Source organism: Anoplopoma fimbria, chromosome 15 (genome assembly GCF_027596085.1).
Source record: "Anoplopoma fimbria isolate UVic2021 breed Golden Eagle Sablefish chromosome 15, Afim_UVic_2022, whole genome shotgun sequence".
In the NCBI taxonomy this organism is placed as follows: Eukaryota; Metazoa; Chordata; class Actinopteri; order Perciformes; family Anoplopomatidae; genus Anoplopoma; species Anoplopoma fimbria.
The window spans coordinates 24,016,367-24,035,401 of NC_072463.1; the positions used below are offsets into that span (position 1 = coordinate 24,016,367).

At 41.8% G+C, this 19,035-nt stretch overlaps 1 protein-coding gene across 2 annotated transcripts in view; it reads right to left on the reverse strand.

Annotated features, from left to right (window-relative positions):
- pacrg (PARK2 co-regulated) overlaps positions 1–19,035 on the reverse strand; it is a 182,650-nt gene that overhangs the window by 45,111 nt on the left and 118,504 nt on the right. For both annotated transcript variants that reach the window (XM_054614448.1, XM_054614449.1), the window contains 2 exons: positions 17,934–18,105; positions 12,555–12,704 (listed from right to left, as the gene is read on the reverse strand). In XM_054614448.1, the coding sequence (XP_054470423.1) occupies positions 12,555–12,704; positions 17,934–18,105 (322 nt within the window). The remainder of the gene's footprint in view (positions 1–12,554; positions 12,705–17,933; positions 18,106–19,035) is intronic.

Below are 19,035 nucleotides of genomic sequence, written 5' to 3' on the forward strand. Positions count from 1 at the left end.
GGTGGCAAGCAGTAGAGAACAAAGGGGCCAAGACTTTTAGCACATAGGATCCAAAACTGAAAACCATGCATGGCTACACTTACATGGGAGAGAGGAAAAAGAATTTGAAACACAGAGCTGAAAGATAACAGAGAGAAAGTAGGAGGAGTGGAGGCACAGAGTGACGATGAGAGATGATGTAGAAACTTGGTGTTGGAGGTTAGATAAAATTAATTATGTGGCCGCTGCCTTGTGTCAAGACAAGAATTGGAAAGACTGGATAAACCACCATAGAAGGCAGCCAATATCTGTGACCCTACAGTGTTTTGTAGATGTTATCATGAACATTTGTTTCCTTGTGTTTGTGATCCACAACATGGAAACAGTTTTCGTTGGAAACAGACACAAGCAAAGAAACCGCTGCAATTGAAAAAGACGACCATACCGCTGGCAAAGCTTTGCCTCCTCCACCCCAGCCTCCACCCCTTTTTAGTATAGCATAACAACTGTCGAAATGGAATTTAAATTCTAATCTCGGGCTCATTTCTGTAGACCGGGGGGTCTATGTATGGTGCTCCCTGTTTTGGCTTAGTAGCTGCTTGGCCATCCAGGGAGCATGTCAATAACGCAGCGCCAAGTATAACTGTATTTCCACTGTTGCAATAAATGGATCAAATCTATGACGCAAGTGTTCCTGACTGAATAGAGTATAAACTTAGAGTTCTGAACTTTATGTCACATTGCAGCTTATTTAGACTTCTGAAAAATGACTGTTCATATATTTAGACTGTTTGTTTCGATTTTGATTTAATTTGATTAATTAAGCTTTAATAAAACTACTTACAAATGATTTTGCAAACACTGTCACAATATAGACTCGCATGCGTCACATTTCAGTTGCACAGCTGCAGTCCTAATGTAATAATGTAATGCATGTTATGTACCAAGTTTTGAGGTCATCAGCAACATGAGAGTCTTGGAGAGACGTCAACAACCTATAGAATATGATCTCGAGGAGTTCATAGCAGGCATATTCTACATTCCACGTGGTGGTGTGAAGCGCCGATGGTGTCTATATCCCCTCTATTGACTTTGAAGGGCATGGATGGTGTGTGCATGCCTGTGTGACAGTACAGATCTTGAGAGTAAATAAGACAGTACTATGGGACTTTTCTCAATGTTGGCGCAGCAGTGAAGGAGCAGCCTGCTACACACAGACACACATACACAGGTTCCTGAAAGTGGGGTCCTATGCCTGGGCCACTGGTGTGGTACCACTATTATTTACAGATGAAGCTGCAATTAATTAATTATGCAAACAATGTACAATTTGCATTCTAAATTATAATACTGAGCACTGCCAGAAGCCTAATTAAATATGAATCTTTTCCTTATCAAATTAATTTTAAACATTAGAAATGTCGCAGCACTGAAAAGCGTAAGTGCTTGAAGCATATTCTTTGCAGATAATAAATGCAAGTGACTCCATTCATTTCTGAACACATTGTCAGATGGCAGCTTGCATGCAAAAATTGTCTCAAGCTGCATTTGTTTGGTTGCTACTGGTTTTGGAGCTGAATTGAATCCTAGTGTGTTCAGTCATACATTTTGGGGATTTGCCTTGTTTGTCATTCAATGTTTGAACACTAAATTGTGCGGCTTACAGCTGACTTGGCTCTTGTTATGTTCTTTTTAAATATGTGTCCATATATCTGAGGCTTGAAAGTTGTTTTACTTTTAAAGTTATGACCATTGTTTCTCAGAAAGTGAAGTTTGGTAAAACTTGTATGTAGAATAACAGTCAAAGATTACAATAACTGGCAAGAAACATAACTTTAAGAGCAGGCGGTCAGTGAGAAAAAAATAAAATAGTAACATAATATATTAATAAATATAGGAATTTAATTTTGGTTTGGAGTGAGACAGTAAAATTACTTTTCTTACTTACATGGTCATAGTCAGGGTCATCCTGAACAGCATCACACTCAACATTTCAACAAACTTATAAAGGAAAAGATTTCACGAGATTTCAAGGACATTCGTAACAAAATAACATTGATATGTTTTGCAATTCTTTGAAGGAAAACTTCTATCTAATTTATGAGTTTAAAAATGAAGACATTGTCAATGTGTTCCAATATAATTTCTGATAACTTTCCCTATACAGTAATGTCCAGTGAAACTACCTCAAATTGTTTATGGTCATAGTCAGGGACAATGTGACCTAAAATCCATTGCGCCCTTAGAAAAACAGATATGGAAAGTGTTTTATTAAACTAGGACTTCTTCGCTACAGGATATATTTGGTATATTAAATGTGAGAAGTTATGAATAAAATGCAAGTCGCTCTTTGACCTTTTTTGCTGCTCTGAGAAACGGTACTGTAACAGCACAAAAATTGGACATTTCAGAAACAACAACTCACTTGATCACAGTGTTTTATGGTGCTGTTGTTGCAACGTTATATCAGTTATACATTTGTTTTTCACTGCATGGGAAAAAGGACCTGAGCTCTGAGAGTGTGTGAAAAGTTTCATCTGTGTGAGTCTAACGATCAATGCATTTGAGTGAGTGCTGAGAGCCCTGTTTTAGCAAATGCAACCTTAATTGTTATTGTTGTAACTCAACTGCTTAAGAGCAGAATTCATTTTTCCTCTGTCTTTATCATCAGTCACCAAAATGTAAGTTAGTGTAAATGAGCGTGTCTCAAACATTATCCGTATTTTATCCAGATAAAAGACACTACAAATGTCAAGTGTAAACGGGGTGTTACTTTTGACTCTTGTGATCTTGGGAGGAGAAGAGAAGAAAGATGATGCATCGCTAAACGGTAGAGGGAAATATTGGGATGTTCATCTGGGTTCAGACTTTTTGCCTGAAGGCCTCGGTTGATCTCTCACTGACCGCCTGTTAAACATGCAAGCCTTTATTCTCTATGACCACAGTCCTTCTCCTACAGTGGGTGGTCGAACCTAATAAGGTAACATCTGGTTCAGTGGATTGGCTTCCATTTGCTATGTATATTCAGAAGCTGAAACATCCACACACATACTAAAGGACCCTGATACTCTGAGACAAGACACTACAGAAGTTGTGCTCCTCAGGTAATGTCCTGGGTTGAAACAGCAGTGAGTGAATAAAGAGCAAAGCAAGCTTAGTGGTATGATTTCACCATTTAATTAGGTTTCAAAAGTGAAAGGAAAGGAATAGCAATGACATAAGGAATTCTCTGCAATACTCCTGTGCTGAATAAGCCTACGCATGCAGTTTAGCGATTTTGTTTGGTCAACATGACCCCTCTACGCCAGTAATTATTTTTTCTCAGTAGTTCTGCTTATAAAACACTAACCATTGATCCATACTGCTGACCCGGATATTAGATGTATGATTAGCCTTCACGTCTAACAGAAGTTCTACAAATTGTTAATGCATGTATAACATGATAGGGATGAATAGTTATGCATTGGATGAATAAATTACCACCTATAAACATGGATAATGAAGTTTTTTATTTTTCTGTTAGTCCGTTTAATTTTTCCCATTGTTGTAACTCATTTATGAAACAATGTTGGTTCCTTCAATTGAAAAGTGTGATCATTTATATTTGGAAGGAAATTATAGAAAAAGTGTCACTCAAACAACACCCATTCATTTTAGTTTAATGGCAACAATCATTACAGTCTTCTTTGTAATGGATATAATCTTTTATCATATCAAGTATTGTATACTTATATTTTGTGATGGCTAGGGGAGTCAGATGGAAACATTAGACATGGGAACTAACTAGAACCTGTTGACTGGATGCGGGACACGACATAGCTGGGACAACTTATGGAGGTTTGTGTGAGTAAGAGGGGGAAACGTTGTGAGGGTGTGTAGCTGATTGTTGAGAAATAGTGTGCATTAGAAAGATAGAATAGGGTTCAATTACATCCATTAGAGATTGTGAGGACTGTGTCTGGCGCATGCCTGTGTGAAAATGGAGGAGATAAGGTTTCCTCTGTCAGGGAAACGTGATGAGAAGGGGCTGTAATGGGGGGTTGGGACTCTAAAGACGCAGACAGACAGGCGACAGACCCTAAAAATGAAAGGTGTGGAGGCATTTAGCCTCACAATGCCAAGCTAAGGAATGACTCACTTGAAAATCTAACTAATTCCAGTTACCAAGAAAGGTATCAGTATTTCAAGTACAGAATCATCCCTGGAGAAATCCACATTTTCTTTAGTTTTGCACCTTTTTATTTGTGAAACTGGAGCTTAGGAGTCCATGAGGTAGTCCAAGATCTGTCATCCACAAAATCTAGGTTACATAAAATAAAATAAAAATATTCTACTCGAATATCAGTTATTTTACTTTTCTGTTTTCCTCAGTGCACATACCTTACTGCCCACATCTGACAAACAGAGGGAAGTAGGACTACATCCTGACACCGGTAGTATAATGTATTTAGTTTCTATTGTTTATGTATGTCCTTGTCTGGGACAGCAAGTTAGAAAGACTGAAATTCTATTTTTGATTTTGTGCATTTTCTTTACTTTCAAACAGCGGGACTGTTTGGGAATGTGTGGCTGTATATGAAAGCTGACAGGTAACCTGGCTCAGGGTGCAAATGCTGATCCATAGCGGGCTCGACAAATGTCTGCACACACACCAGCATTCTGGTGGCTGGCTGCCTGCGGAGATGTCAAACACAATGATGTGGTGAGAGGCTGCATGAGAGCTCCCTGCTCACTACTAGGAAGTCATGACACACACAAAGGCACACACAAGGACACAGATTCATACACCAGAATACACGTAAAATGACAGGCAGCAGCGCATTCGCTGGCTATCAAATGGCTGACTAAACCCCAACCTCCGCTAACACACATGGACTCTAAAAGAGTAGCAACAAAGCAGCGGCATCAACAGGATCCACGTTCAGACTGGAGCGATCACCTGTCTTTAGAAAACAAAGCTAACGCTTACACTATTCGTCTCACTCTATTGTCTAATTTCATCAGCTCAATAATTGTGTTACACATGTCAGGGCCCTGGAGCCTGGACAATCCCGCGAATCGTTTCAAACTGCCCCAAATTCATTAATTACAGAGTGTGTTAATCTCATTGAGATGGGAGGAAAAGGACCCTCATAACTCATCCAATTAGGTAATTGAGTGTTACTTGGATTAGAGGGAATGAAAGGAAGAGCCCCGCTGAGATTGAGGACTTCTGGTTCCACCGTAAGAATATGTACATGGTCGTCTACAGATTACAAGGAAGCATGTGCCAAAAGCTGATCCTATCCATCTAAAAGCTCAACATTAACTTTTTCTAATTGCTCATGCCTCTAATCCACCCATTTCAAAGGTTTAGGCATTGGGATTGAGCACAAATGAAGAGAGGTAGACTTTCCCTTTAAGGTGAAAAGGTATGTGCAAGTCTCTGTTTGCATGTGTAGATATGTGTGTTTGTGACTTACTATAAGAGTTCTCCTGTATGAGCCCACACTGTTTCTCCTATGCACGGAACTTTAGGGTGTTTTTAGTGATGGAAAAAAACGTTTACTACTTGCATTGGTTCCAATTAACCATCGCTAAACCCCGCCCACTGCTGCTGCTCTGTCAAGCTGTCAAAGTGGAGCCCACACTGTCACTAACTGCAATCCCTAAATTAATTGTTTTTGGTAAAAAAATAAAAATTATTTCATAGAGAAGCCGACATGAGGGTCTACAATATGTGTTTGAAGAATATATCAAGGATGTCTTCCTGATTCAGCAGCAAAACAGGTTCAAAAGATAAAGATAAAAGCTTAATGCTACAGATAACAGTGTAAAAGTGAACCACCACATCCACTTGGCAATTGAGACAATGAAATTAAAGAACAACACTGTTCCTGTTAAGGCGGGTAGGTCTTTAGACACTGTTAAAATCATTCAAAACAAAAGCAACATGAATAATAATTCAGTATACCTAAAGTAACTAGCAAAGCACAGAAGTGCTAACACTAGTCAATCATATGCTAACTATAGTAATTCAAATTATTTGTATAGCCCAAAATTACAAATCACAAATTTCCCTCTGAGGGCTTTATAATCTGTACAGCATAAAGTCTTTAGACCCTGGCATCGTATTCTGATAAATTTAGCTCCACAGGTTTTTAATGTAGAAACGTAATTAAAAAAACAACGCATATAACTTTTCAACCTCTCTGTGTATAACTATTACACAATGATTAACCATGACTAGCTCAAAATCCCCAAAACCAGCCTGAAAATATAGAAAATCTGAAAGGTGAGAGTCTACGGTGCTATGATTGGCCAGTCTACGTTCGAGGGGCAGTACATAGCAAAGGGTTAATTGGTTAAAGTTCTACTTCAGTTAAATTGAAAGTCTGTTCGTTTAATGATATTCATGTCAGACAAAGAGTCATGCGGAATGATAATTATCTTATGAAGAAATGATATAATCAGAAAAAGGAAACAAGCAACAACCAAACACTTTGACGGGTAGCAGTGCTCGGGAGAGGAGAGCCAGCCTCTGCACACTGCAGCTATCTACACAGTCATTTGTTTAAGTTGCAGACTCCCTGTGAAAAGACGCCAAATTCTATTTAATTTTAAGTACATTGCGTGCCTCAGGGCTCTGTGCCATTTAACGAGTGGATCCCATAATCCCCCTAAGTGCTTCCCATAGCAAAAGGCATTATGTATAAATTAATGAACAAATCAACAAACACAAAGCCAAATTCTTACTCAGACACTTCTCTCAAGCAATTAGTAAAATTACATTATCTAACCTGATGGAACAATAGAGGCACAAATGTGTTCAAGCAGGAAAAGGCAAAATGAAACTTGTCCATCAAAGTCTGCGAAATAAAAAGTTTGAGAGGGTCAAGCATAGTCGAAGAATAGATGTGTATATCTGTTGAGTATGTGTGTTTTTGTTGAACAGTCTGCCGGTCTGCCTGCAGAGCAGCCCAGATTATGCATGAATCAGGCTGCTTATCAGCTGACCTTTAAATTGGAGCCGCAGAGCGACTGCAGGCCCAAGGGCTAACGTTTCCCACCTGATTGGCTGCTTCGCACTCAGACCTGCTGACAATAGAAATTAGTAGAGCCAGGTGGGCATATCCACGGGCGGAAGAAGTATAGGAGTGGAGGCAGACGAGGACTGCATTAATATAAAAAATATATTTTCACTATTTTTCCTCATTTTATCGTTTTTTCTTAAGCTTCAGGAGAGAAGGAAAAAAGTCATTATGTGCTGTGAAGCATGCTAACGGGGGAGCAGGTAAGAACAGACAACCGCGGTATCACCTGGATTTCATCTCACGCTCACTCATGCTATCTTTCCTTCTATCGCTCTCTTTTCTCCGGCAGTTTCTCCCACTCTTTCTGTATTTTAATGGCGGAGGGGTCTTGGCAGGCTGTGATATCTTGACAGATAGATATCTCCCGTTGGAGAGGGGTACATGGAAGAGGAGACGGGGGCTGAGGATGAGGTGTGTGTTCTGTCGTCCACAGGGACAAGGAGCTCCGTGTGTTTCAGTGGAGGATGATGGATTACATGGGGGCCACAGGCTTATGTGTGTGTACGTATGTGTGTGTGTGTGTATGTGTGTGTGGGTATGGTCCCACTCCATTGCTTCGCTATATACACAGTGAAAGTATGGCAGTGAATTAATTTGTACAACGGCCGCTGGAAAAGGTCATTAAATAAAACAAATATTGGTGAATGGGAATCCCCAGGAATTAACTTCAACACCACATACGCAACAGTGCAGTGCTCTGGCAGGAAACTGGCGCATTGCATAGTATTGTGGACAAGAGCACAGGTGGCTGAGCACACTGGCATACGCTTGGCCTTCTGTCAGATTAAAATTAGTAAAAATGCTTTGGATTAGATATTCATGTGTGTTCATGCTGGTCATTTCATTTATGACAGTTACATGTATATTATCTCCATGCACAGCTGATGAAATGTCCTTGCCTCCTCGTTCCTGACTGTCCTTCTGTCGGGGAGCGGGAGGGGTCACGAGGTCAGCCAGCTCTTCCTGTTTAATTCCATTCCAACGATCAGCTTGGGCTGTAACTGATCGTCTGTATTCACAGAGACATCAAACATGCGCTGTGTGTGTATGTGTGTGTGTGTGTGTGTGTGTGTGTGTGTGTGTGTGTGTGTGTGTGTGTGTGTGTGTGTGTGTGTGTGTGTGTGTGTGCATGTCATGTGATACACAGATGAAGCAGGGCCCACAGGGGAAGACAGAGTGGCCAGCCACAGCCCTGCATCTGTCACCGACACAAAAACCACACCAGTCGCCCAGGAACAGAAGACAGAGAGCCGCTATCACATCCTCCGCCGTTTGTGTGTGTGTGTGTGTGTGTGTGTGTGTGTGTGTGTGTGTGTGTGTGTGTGTGTGTGTGTGTGTGTGTGTGTGTGTGTGTGTGTGTGTGTCTGTGTGGTAGGCTGATCTAAGCATGTGGGTTAGACCTTATCATAGCTAGACACATTCCTAGCAGGAAGACAAAAGAGGCCAAATGAACCACATCACAGCAGCGTGTGTGAGCAATATGTATGAGTGTGTAAATGTGTGTGTTAGTGTGTGTGTGTTTGTGTGTATTAGTGAGTGTGTGTGTGTGTGTGTGTGTGTGTGTGTGTGTGTGTGTGTGTGTGTGTGTGTGTGTGTGTGTGTGTGTGTGTGTGTGTGTGTGTGTGTGTGAGAAAGAGTTTGTCAGTGATGAATAGGAGTTTAAAGACCTAAACCTTACAGATACGTGAAGAAAATCATCAGGACAACAACAATGCTACAATGTAGGCTAAAATAAATACCTGAGAAAGAAGATGAAGAAGACAAGAAGATGTCAGGAAAAACATTCCCTTATTTACTCTTTGCCTATTTGTGCTTTATTTGTGTTGTTTATGAATAAGTGAGGCTGAATGTATGTTTCAAGCTATTCTCAGCATGTACTGGTCACTGGGTGACGGATCCTTGTTAACTAACAATCACATCTTGATCAAGATGTGCAACAAACATCAACAGGCTGAAATCGTCTGATATAAGGTCGCTACAATCTTTTCTTTTCCAATTAAAAGTGTACTTATTTCACTGTATATTTTTCTTCACTCAGACATATCTTTAATCACAAAATGTTTTTTTAAGATAAATGGCGCTAAAATAAATACTATGGTGCACAAATTCTGTGCTTCGTCTTCCCAACATAGATTCTGACAACATAGATCCCCACTTCAGAGACAGAGTACAAATTTCCTCTTTTTACCAATTCCAAATATGTTTACCTCATTGTGTGGAACTCATTAGGATCGGTGTTATGTAAAGGAATAGCGGAAATCCCAGAAATGAAGGACAATGATAATAAATCTGCACCCATTCAATGCCTATTTAAGACTCTAGAATATGAGTAAGTGTAGTTTACCCTGCTGCCTCACAGGACTCCACAAACTCTCCCTCTCAGATGATGTACACTAGATCAGTTCCCATCCTCTCCAGCTCACAAGAGGAATTTGCTGGATGAGGGAGCACATCTCTCCTTCATAAGGAACGTTGTTGCATTTCATTAGGGATAAGATTCATCACAGCGAACAAACAAGAGAGCGGTGCAAATCGCATTGGAGGAATTCCTACACTATCTTCAACAATGTCTCTCTCACACACACACACACACACACACACACACACACACACACGCACACACAAACACACACACAAACAAAGCTGATTTCCAAAAGGCACAAAGCAAACAAAAGCTTTGTGCCTGATTCAGGAGACAAAGGGGAACATCAAGGACTGTGATACTGTGTGATTGCTCATTATTGTGCGCTTCAAAATGACGCATTACCGTGTCAGTGGTATGAATAGAAGCCGGCTTTTTCTCATTGAACAATGGAGCTGTTCCTTCTTCAGACGTCTGGGCATTCGGGGCATGGGTTTGCTCTCCCGGTCAGAGGTACAGTGCTCTGTCTGCGAGTGAGAGGACACCCCAGGGTCCATTTTGGAGATGGCTGTAAAGCTCCGGCTCTGACCCTTGAAAAACGGCTCAGATAAGGCCTGTATACAGACCAATTTAACAGGTCACAACCCTGTCTCCGAGTGGGAGCGACACAGCGGGAGTGTGTGAACATAGCCTGGGGGATCTGTCCCATGATGAGATGCTGGTGGTATCTAACTGTAGCCCTGACTATGCAGCAGTGGCTGTCAGCCTATTGATTCACAGCTCCAACAACTGAGGAGACAGGCACAAAGTCAGGTTTTGTTGCTGGGACAGCATGTGATTATATATATATATATGTGCATCTGTGCGTATATGTGAGTGTAGTGGACAGCTAGTAGAGCATTATGTGCCCGAGGCTGGCAGAGCTGAAGAACAGTGAACAGAGAGACACGGAGACAGAAAGCAGGGGCCTTCATCCACACTGAAGTCAACAGCTGCATGTGGGACTCAAAAGATCTATTCATGATGATGCACACAAGTGTAGACACACACACACACACACACACACACACACACACACACACACACACACACACACACACACACACACACACACACACACACACACACACACACACACACACACACTTGGCACATACTGGACATACTGGACAGTGGCCTGTTTGTGGCTCAGGAGATAAGACGGATGCCACGCAAGCTCTGCGAGTTACAGTGTGGGAGAGCCAAGCGGAGATGTTACCACACACTACCAGACAGTCCCTCTGTGTCTCCTGGTGTATTAGACACAATGATGGCGTCTGTCTGCTACAGGCAACACGCTAGCTCTGGTTGAGACAGCCGACTGAGCGTGGGACGGATCTGGAGGTGTATACAAGCGATATTAGATAATAGACGGACTTCAATGAAAGCTTTGATATCGATATAAACAAGCCACATTAAACAGAAGGGAGACAGAGACACACAGGGAGAGAAAAAGAGTGTGAGAGAACAACAACTCTGAAATATTTCCGCATTAGAGAGAAAGAACACAGAGTTCTGCTTCACAGAGCGTGTGGTCCCCCAGAAGAAAAGCGTATATTCTCTATATTTGAAGTCGTATCTTGGTGTGTTAGCAGTGAGTGGGTGGAGCAGAACATAAATTGACAGCTTATTTTACAATAAAACTCGAGATGGAAAAAGAAGAACTAAATAACATTGGAAATATTTTATCTATCCGTCAACTTACCCATCTGTCTCTCTGTCTATCTAGCTATGAACTTATATATATATGAACTTACTTAAATATACAAACCTTTATCCCTTACTTATGTTGAACCTTATTGTAAGTCGCTTTGGATAAAAGCGTCTGCTAAATGACTGTAATGTAATGTAAAAAATGTAAAAACCTTGTGCCTCAACTCCAACCAAACTTGGAAACTCTACTACTCTACTGGATGCCTATGAAGTTCTGATCATGAAGCGCTGTCATTGTTAAGCAGATTGGGTCCTGTGCTTTGGCAGCTGTATCTGGCCCAAACTGGTCTCTATGGGAGAGGTCAATGGCAGGGACGTCGGCCAGGTGAGAGGTTGGCTCAGGTTTTAATGGATGCCCGCCAGAGGAGGACAGACAGGCGGGCAGGCAGGTAGACAGGCCGGCACAGTAACCACCAGCCAGAGATAAAACTATTCCTGGTGGGGTTCACCGGCCAACTGCTGAGCCTGCGCTGTGACGGAGAACCTCACGCTTCAGAACGGTTTAGGGGATTGATTTGACAGCTAATTTACAGAGGAGATTTGCATATGGCCGTGCACTAATAAGGCAGGCTTTTCTTTTTCATCCTTTGTCTTTCCCCGCTATCTCGTACGGCTCGCGCCTATCCTTTTTTTAAACCTCGGCAAATAGTAAGAGATAATGTAAGCGAATTAAAGAGACAAGAGATTCAAATTGGATATTGATTAAGAGACTAAAGCCTTGTGTTTTCTCCTGTTAAAGCCTGTGTTTAAATGATTGATTCACTCTGTCAATCTCCACATCCTACTGGCTGTACGTTGAGTTGTGTTTGGGACCGGTTGTGCCTCAAAGACTCCAATGGGCTCACATTATGTCCCAGCATGCTAAGTGGTTTGACACAGCCACACAAAGAGCCCTGCCTATCTGATGCCAATCTCCCCAGGTCTTGGTGTCGCCCAGGTGGAGGATTTCAAAGAAAGCAAGGACAAAGTCTCCTCCTCAACAGCGCCGCACAATGCAGCCTGACTGACAGCAGAAAGGACAAAATGGAGCTTCTCTGTCAAGTGGATGTTAAAGTGGTGGGAGGAAAGAAGGGGGAAAAAAGGATTCAGGGACAGGTGAATGCACTGGATCTACAGACAGAATAAGGATGCCTCCTGCCTGGAAGTCACAAGATTCTGTGTCTTAACACAGGGTTCACACTACACATGAATACTTATCACTGCCTGTCACAGGCTCGTAAATGTTTGCTGTCCTTCAACTCTCTGACGGAGTAGCAGTACTAGCGGGAAGAATGATTTATAACACAAAGGGACGTGCTTACACAATGACTGCTCCACAAAAGCGCAGAGCCTCGTTATGCTTACACGCCATCTGTCCACGAATTAACACTCAACCAGTTGGAACTTACTGTTCTTGTTCTTGAAGATGTTGAAAATGGGGAGGATCTGTCTGAAGTAGGGCACCAGAGCCTCTCCCACTTTGTCGCCGGACATCACCAGATGCTGCAGGACTTTCAGGGTGGTGCACATCACCTGATGGTTCCTTGTGTTCAGGGCATCTAAAGAGCAGGATAGAAGGTAAAGGTCAGTCAGAATAAAAAAGGGGGCGACAAGGACAAACTGTCAGTCTGTTTTTTAGATCTGATTTACAGGTTGTTTGTTCAGGCAGGTGGAGGTACACTAAATGTGGAGTAATTCTGACAACTGCAATTATATGGTATATAAGTCAAATTACACATAAATCGTAACTCCCACACACTACCTTCCCCTTGAAAGCATTTCCTTTATAGCTCGGCTTTGATTTAGACTGGCTTGTCTGCAATCAGTGATTTCAAATGCACTGGGGACGCAGGAGTAAGTGAGAGCCAATCACTGGGCTATTTGGCCTACAGCTGCACTTAACTCCATCTCCCACTGATAGAGAGAACAAAAGGGAATGATGGTCGGAGAGACCGAGGGCTTGAGAGATCAAGAGACACAAATTCAGAGAGAGAAAGATGGAAGAGGGAAAAACAACGAAAGACAATATGTCAAAGAGAGAGATGAAGAGATGTGACAGGCGGAGGGCAAAGGGTTGGAAAATAACTGTGATTAGCATCTAAGACGGACATATTTTTCAAGTTCTTTAAACTCGGGCTTGTTTAAGTTTTTTCTTTGAGATTCTGCACAAGTGATCGCAAAACCCTGAGCAGATAGTCAGCATATCCCAAGTTAGAAAACACACCTGAGCGACGTATCTTTATGAAACTTTTAACTGTTAATTGATGCCTTCTTCCACAAAAAAGAGGATGGTAATGGCATCACAGTGCCTATTTTGCCAGTGAGCACCTACAACAACAGGAATGAAAGGCATGAAAAAAACTTTGTCAAAACAAAGAAAATTGAGTGTGAGCAGAGAAACAGGGAGCTTGTGGTTGACGGAGGGGAGTAAAGTGTGTTAGAATGTGAAAAAGAGGTGTAGAAAATGTGAGAGGTACTATTGAAGAAAGCTAGCACTAAAAAACTTAAATACGAAACACCAACTGCCTGAAGATTTTTAACACTAGAAAATGACGAATGACGGTTTCTAAATCAAGTACTGTTTTTGCTTTTGGTTTTGAAGAAATTATTGTGCCGAGTACAGATACATACCAATTAATTATATACTAATTTAGTGAAACCAGAAGCACTGATGACAGTCCGTTGTAAAAGCATAAACAGACAGTTTTTAACTGCTCTGCCATAATCCTCCACAAGGATTTTATCTTTATTATCCACTGCAGGTCATGTTACTATGAATTCACCTGTCCAGCATTCGTCCCAAGCACCGAATTGAAATTGACAGAGAAGAACAACTGAGAGGAAAAGAGAGCAACAAACCTAAAACATAGTGTGACAGTAGGAGCACTCAGATAACAGCATAATGCACCACCTTCTAACTGTGTTAAAACAGCTCATATGCAAATACAAAGCTGTCACACAGTCACACAGTCACACAGTCACACAGTCACACAGTCACACGCGGCCATGCACACACACTCAAACACACTGAAAGCAATAAGACAAAATGTCAGCCTCAGTCATGAGCACAGGAGGCAGTGAACAAGGCAGCAGCCAAATATGAATGAAGTTCGACAATGTAGAAGCCATATAAACAACAAGTGGCTCATGGGTTGAGGAGATACAACAACTTGCACTTCATCACACTGCAACAACACAATTTTGTGTATGCGAGTATGTGTGTAATGCAAGTTGTACCAGGTCCATTGTTTTGTTCATTTGAGAGTGTCTTTGTCTCTGTCAGTGTGTGTGTGTGTGTGTGTGTGTGTGTGTGTGTGTGTGTGTGTGTGTGTGTGTGTGTGTGTGTGTGTGTGTGTGTGTGTGTGTGTGTGTGTCTGGGGCAGACCAGCAGCAGTGGAGATGATGCTGAATGAGCGAATGTATTGTGCTCCGTGCCATCTCTCCATCTCTGCCTTAGTGTCTCCCCCGATAGACAAGAGCGGATATATCTGCCATCACCGAGATAAGGTGGAATGTGGAATGACAGGAATTTCAAACCTACATAACAAACAATGAAATTCTAATTACCAGCCAGCGCAAACAATTTTCCCTGCTGTGACATTTGGACCGCGGGACTGTTCAATTATTCATCGGCACTCTCGCCTTGCCGCAAAAAAAAAAAAAAAAAAAAAAAAAAGGAGAAAGGAAAAAAAAAAAATAGGCAGCCGAGGGCCTGATATATTAATGCTGGTATAAAACCTGTGTTGGGACAAATCTGAATAAAGTAATAATCTATTCATGCAAGGACCTGTTTCATATTCAGTGCGGAAATAAAACAGAGGTGACCTTGTATTCTGTTTCCTGTGAAATGTCAGAGGTAGGGTGACACGTTGGAGAGTTTAGCTGCGAATTGTTCTCGCTCACGGTATAAATATACTTTTCAGATCAGAAGAAGATGTTCCCGTGCAGAGGCGTAACTGGGGATCTTCTTGTAATGAAAGTCTCATTTTGGTCCAAAGCTGAACAAATGTTATGCCAATCAACTGAGGCTCAGTGGAGGCATGGCTCTGAATCCTCCTCCCTATTTAAGAAAGCCTGTAAAACCAATACCACAGCATTTCAGTTACTTATACCCTTTGTTCTTAACTCACCATGGTACTGTTCAGCTGAGCAAGACTTTTTTTGATTTTACTTCAGAAATGTCAGGGTTTCATAAAAAGTCATCTGCAATCAGTTTTGTGATTATTTTACCAGTGGATACTTCCAAAAAATACATTTTGAGAAAAGAAGATTTTCTACAATTATAGCTAAAGGTATCTTTTATTTATTTTTTTTTTTTTTTAATGTATAAGGTAGTCTTTCTAACCTGGGGTGAAGGGAACAGGGTGTACAGTCGCAAAGAGTTCAGTCTTTAAGTCACTGAGGACTGCGCCTTAGACTATAATGTCAGCCAGAGCCTCCTTCATTGTGTATTCTCATTGGGTGACCTGCAGTCATCATCAAAATGCACCAGGGCCTGACGTGACTCAGTCGCTCTGCAGATAAGAGCCTGCCAGCCACATTGAAGATGTATTAACGTTAGAGGAGAAAAATATATATCTTTCCATTTTAAACTGCAGACGGCTTTTTCTTTCTTCCTCTTTCCACCATCCCTCCTTCTTGACTGCTCCGTAGGAAAGTAATTAATCTGCAACACACACACGGACTGGCAGCTTTGCCTTGTGGATGGAGAAACAGGCCTGATTTTTTAATAAACCCCGAGAAGTTAATAAGGAGCAGGCCATTTAGAATTCCATTATCAGTGCGAAGTGCGTGTTTTCATGAGGAGCATAACCATCACCTTTGGTCTGGCCTCCTCGAGAGTAATGGCCAAAACTGCTGAGGGGGTTTGAATTTATAAACTACTGCCTAAGTTAGCGATGGACCGGTCGCACTCTGCATAATGACAAGTTATGTGTAAAGAGGAGGCATCAGGCCGTCCAAATATTTCAACTATCTGTGAAAAGGTGCTGGCGAATCATGCACCTGTGAAAATGTAGTATGAAAATGATCAAATCTAAATTCATTCCAAAAAATGTTATTCACTAAAACACTACTTTTTCCATAATTTAGAGCATTAGAATATAATGGTAAAAATACAGTAAAACTCAAACACAAAACAAGACCCACTGTGAGACGTGTAATGGTGAGGACTTTACAGTAGGAGCTCAGAGCAGTGTGTAGTGTGGTGACTGACTTTGTGCCAGGGTCAGTCCGTCACCGTGTCTCCGTTACGCCCCTCTGCCTCCACAGAGGTCCAACACCCGCACAGAAACAAAGAAGACACACACACTAACATACACGTACACACCACCAGCCAACTGCCCATGACACGAACACTATCCCAGGCTCACTGGGCGCCACTTAAAGGCTCCCACTTTGAAACTGACACTGCACTTGGCAGCGGCACCAAACAAAATACTTTTATGTGTGTGTCTGTGTGTGTGTGTGTGTGTGTGTGTGTGTGTGTGTGTGTGTGTGTGTGTGTGTGTGTGTGTGTGTGTGTGTGTGTGTGTGTGTGTGTGTGTGTGTGTGCGCGTGAGACTGTGTGTCTGTGCGAGTGTGCTGAAATTTTTCAACATAAACCACACTCTGCATTCCTCTAACTTCTCTGTACCTTTATCCTCCTTGTGTTCTTCACACAGAAAAACCTTTACCGTCCACATCACTGTAAATTCTGATATAGGAGCTAGTCATAGACTTCTCTAACCTGAGACCCGACCTTTCAGCTCATCTCCATCTGCAAGCCTGTGCACGTGAGAATGTGTCTGTGTGGAAAGTCAAGGAGCCACACCACGATAACACGGTTAAATGTAGCATGTCGCCACATCGCACATGGCAGATTATCAGGCATGCTTTTAGAGGCAACCTCTTCCGGCAAATGCAAAAAAAACTAAACAAGGACGCTTCGCCCTGAGGGCTAATGTAATAATAGGAACCGTATGACTGTGAAACCAAATTAGGGCTTGTCACAGGACTGGTTGTATGGTAATGCTAGAATCTGTTGTAGCGCAAGTGTGTAAGACAGGTGAGTCTATTCCTGGTAAAGTATGCTGTGCTATTTCGGTTGTTCTCCATTGCAGCTGCAATATTGTCGGAGAGGGGGTTGAGAGTGCCATTGTCTGTAATTAAAACAACATTATGTTAATACAATTTAGATTTAGCTGCATTCAAAAATTAATTAAAAAAATCGTTTTCATATTTATAATGTATTGTCACATATTTTCAAGCAAGGTCAATTTTGAAAGAATGACAAAGGACTCTCTTTATGATAGCTCATGTTAAGTAACATAATATATAATAATCATAATGTTTAGTTACAGAAAGGTTTATAAAACTGATGAAAATAAATAAGACAGTAGGAAAATTATTGCTGCTGAATTTAATGAAATAGTTGCTATATTTTAATGGCTGAAAATGTCTATGATAATGGTCCTGTATTATGTGTTATGTATTAATATTTAAGTACTGAGAAATTATACTTTTGGTCCCGTATGGTTTCTCTCTCCTTCTCACTTTATAGCTATGACCTTTAAATTTGTCAAGAGATTTATAGAAATATGTTATCAATACTCTAATCATATTTAGGCTGACACAACACCAGCTTCTGTAGGGAGTTTCTTCTGTCTTGAGATAAACACATTTTCCCATCAGCGGCAGAGAAACACAGTGAAGGTGAAATGACATCAGCACACACAGGGTGACTTGGGAAGGTTGCTGTGTTGTGCGTGATTTGTAAACAGTGAGGGCAGACACCAGGCCGGACTCACTCTTAATGGGGATGATGAGCTGGGGAATGACAGGCAGGATCTTGGGGCCTCCGTGGTCCAGCATATCATGGACTCCCTGGAAGGCGAAGAACTCGTACGGATGAACAGTCTCACATAAGCCATCAAAGAACAGCGGCAGGTAGTGGTGGTAGTCCAGCTTCTCGATCTCCACCTGAGGACAGAAATTAACATTTACATTACAGGCATTATTAGCTGCTTCTTTAATCCAGAGACATATAAAGACAGAGGGGGTGGAGTTTCTGTCCTGTGCTCAAGGACATTTGTTGGAACATATGGCTGTTGATCGAGACATTAGCTAGCAACAGAGATTATCTTTTTGTTTACTGGACAATCCTTCTACGTTCCCACTACATCACAGATATAGCAGATGAGAATTCTCGTGTTTTTGAGGAAATCAGTTATTGCCATGAAGCTTCCTTTCATTCTTTGCCCTTTCTCTTTGTTTGTCCTTGGCTTAGCACAATATCAAGGGCTAAAGCTCATCTTGCAGCCATTTATAACCCTTACAGTAAACACACACACACACACACACACACACACACACACACACACACACACACACACACACACACACACACACACACACACACACACACACACACACACACAATGGCGGGGGGACAGCTGTTCAGGGGATCATGACACAGCGGCATGTGGCATCTTGTGGGCTGACATGTTAACACCTGTTTACACCACTTACAGGACAGACAAAAAGGCTCACACACGGGTGGTAGATTAAGACATTCGTCCAGTTACGGGGCCACGGGCCAGCTTTCATGTTGTTTGGCTGAGAGTGTGTGGGTACCGTGTGACACATTAAAGTAAAGTCAGTCATGTATGTGAAGCCATCAGAGGAAAGCCACTCAGGCACACTGGATTGGAAAGAACAGCTGACCCAAAGTAGGCTGTCCTTGAGCCTTGTGTGTGTGTGTGTGTGTTCTGAGAGTCATATAAAAAGTTACATGTAGCCACGGCTCATGCAATATATGTTTGAACTAGATCTAGCTACAAAGTGTGGCTTTCTAAGGGGGGTATCAGCTGTAGCACTGCATCCCAATGGCGCTATTGTTGAGAGAGAGGG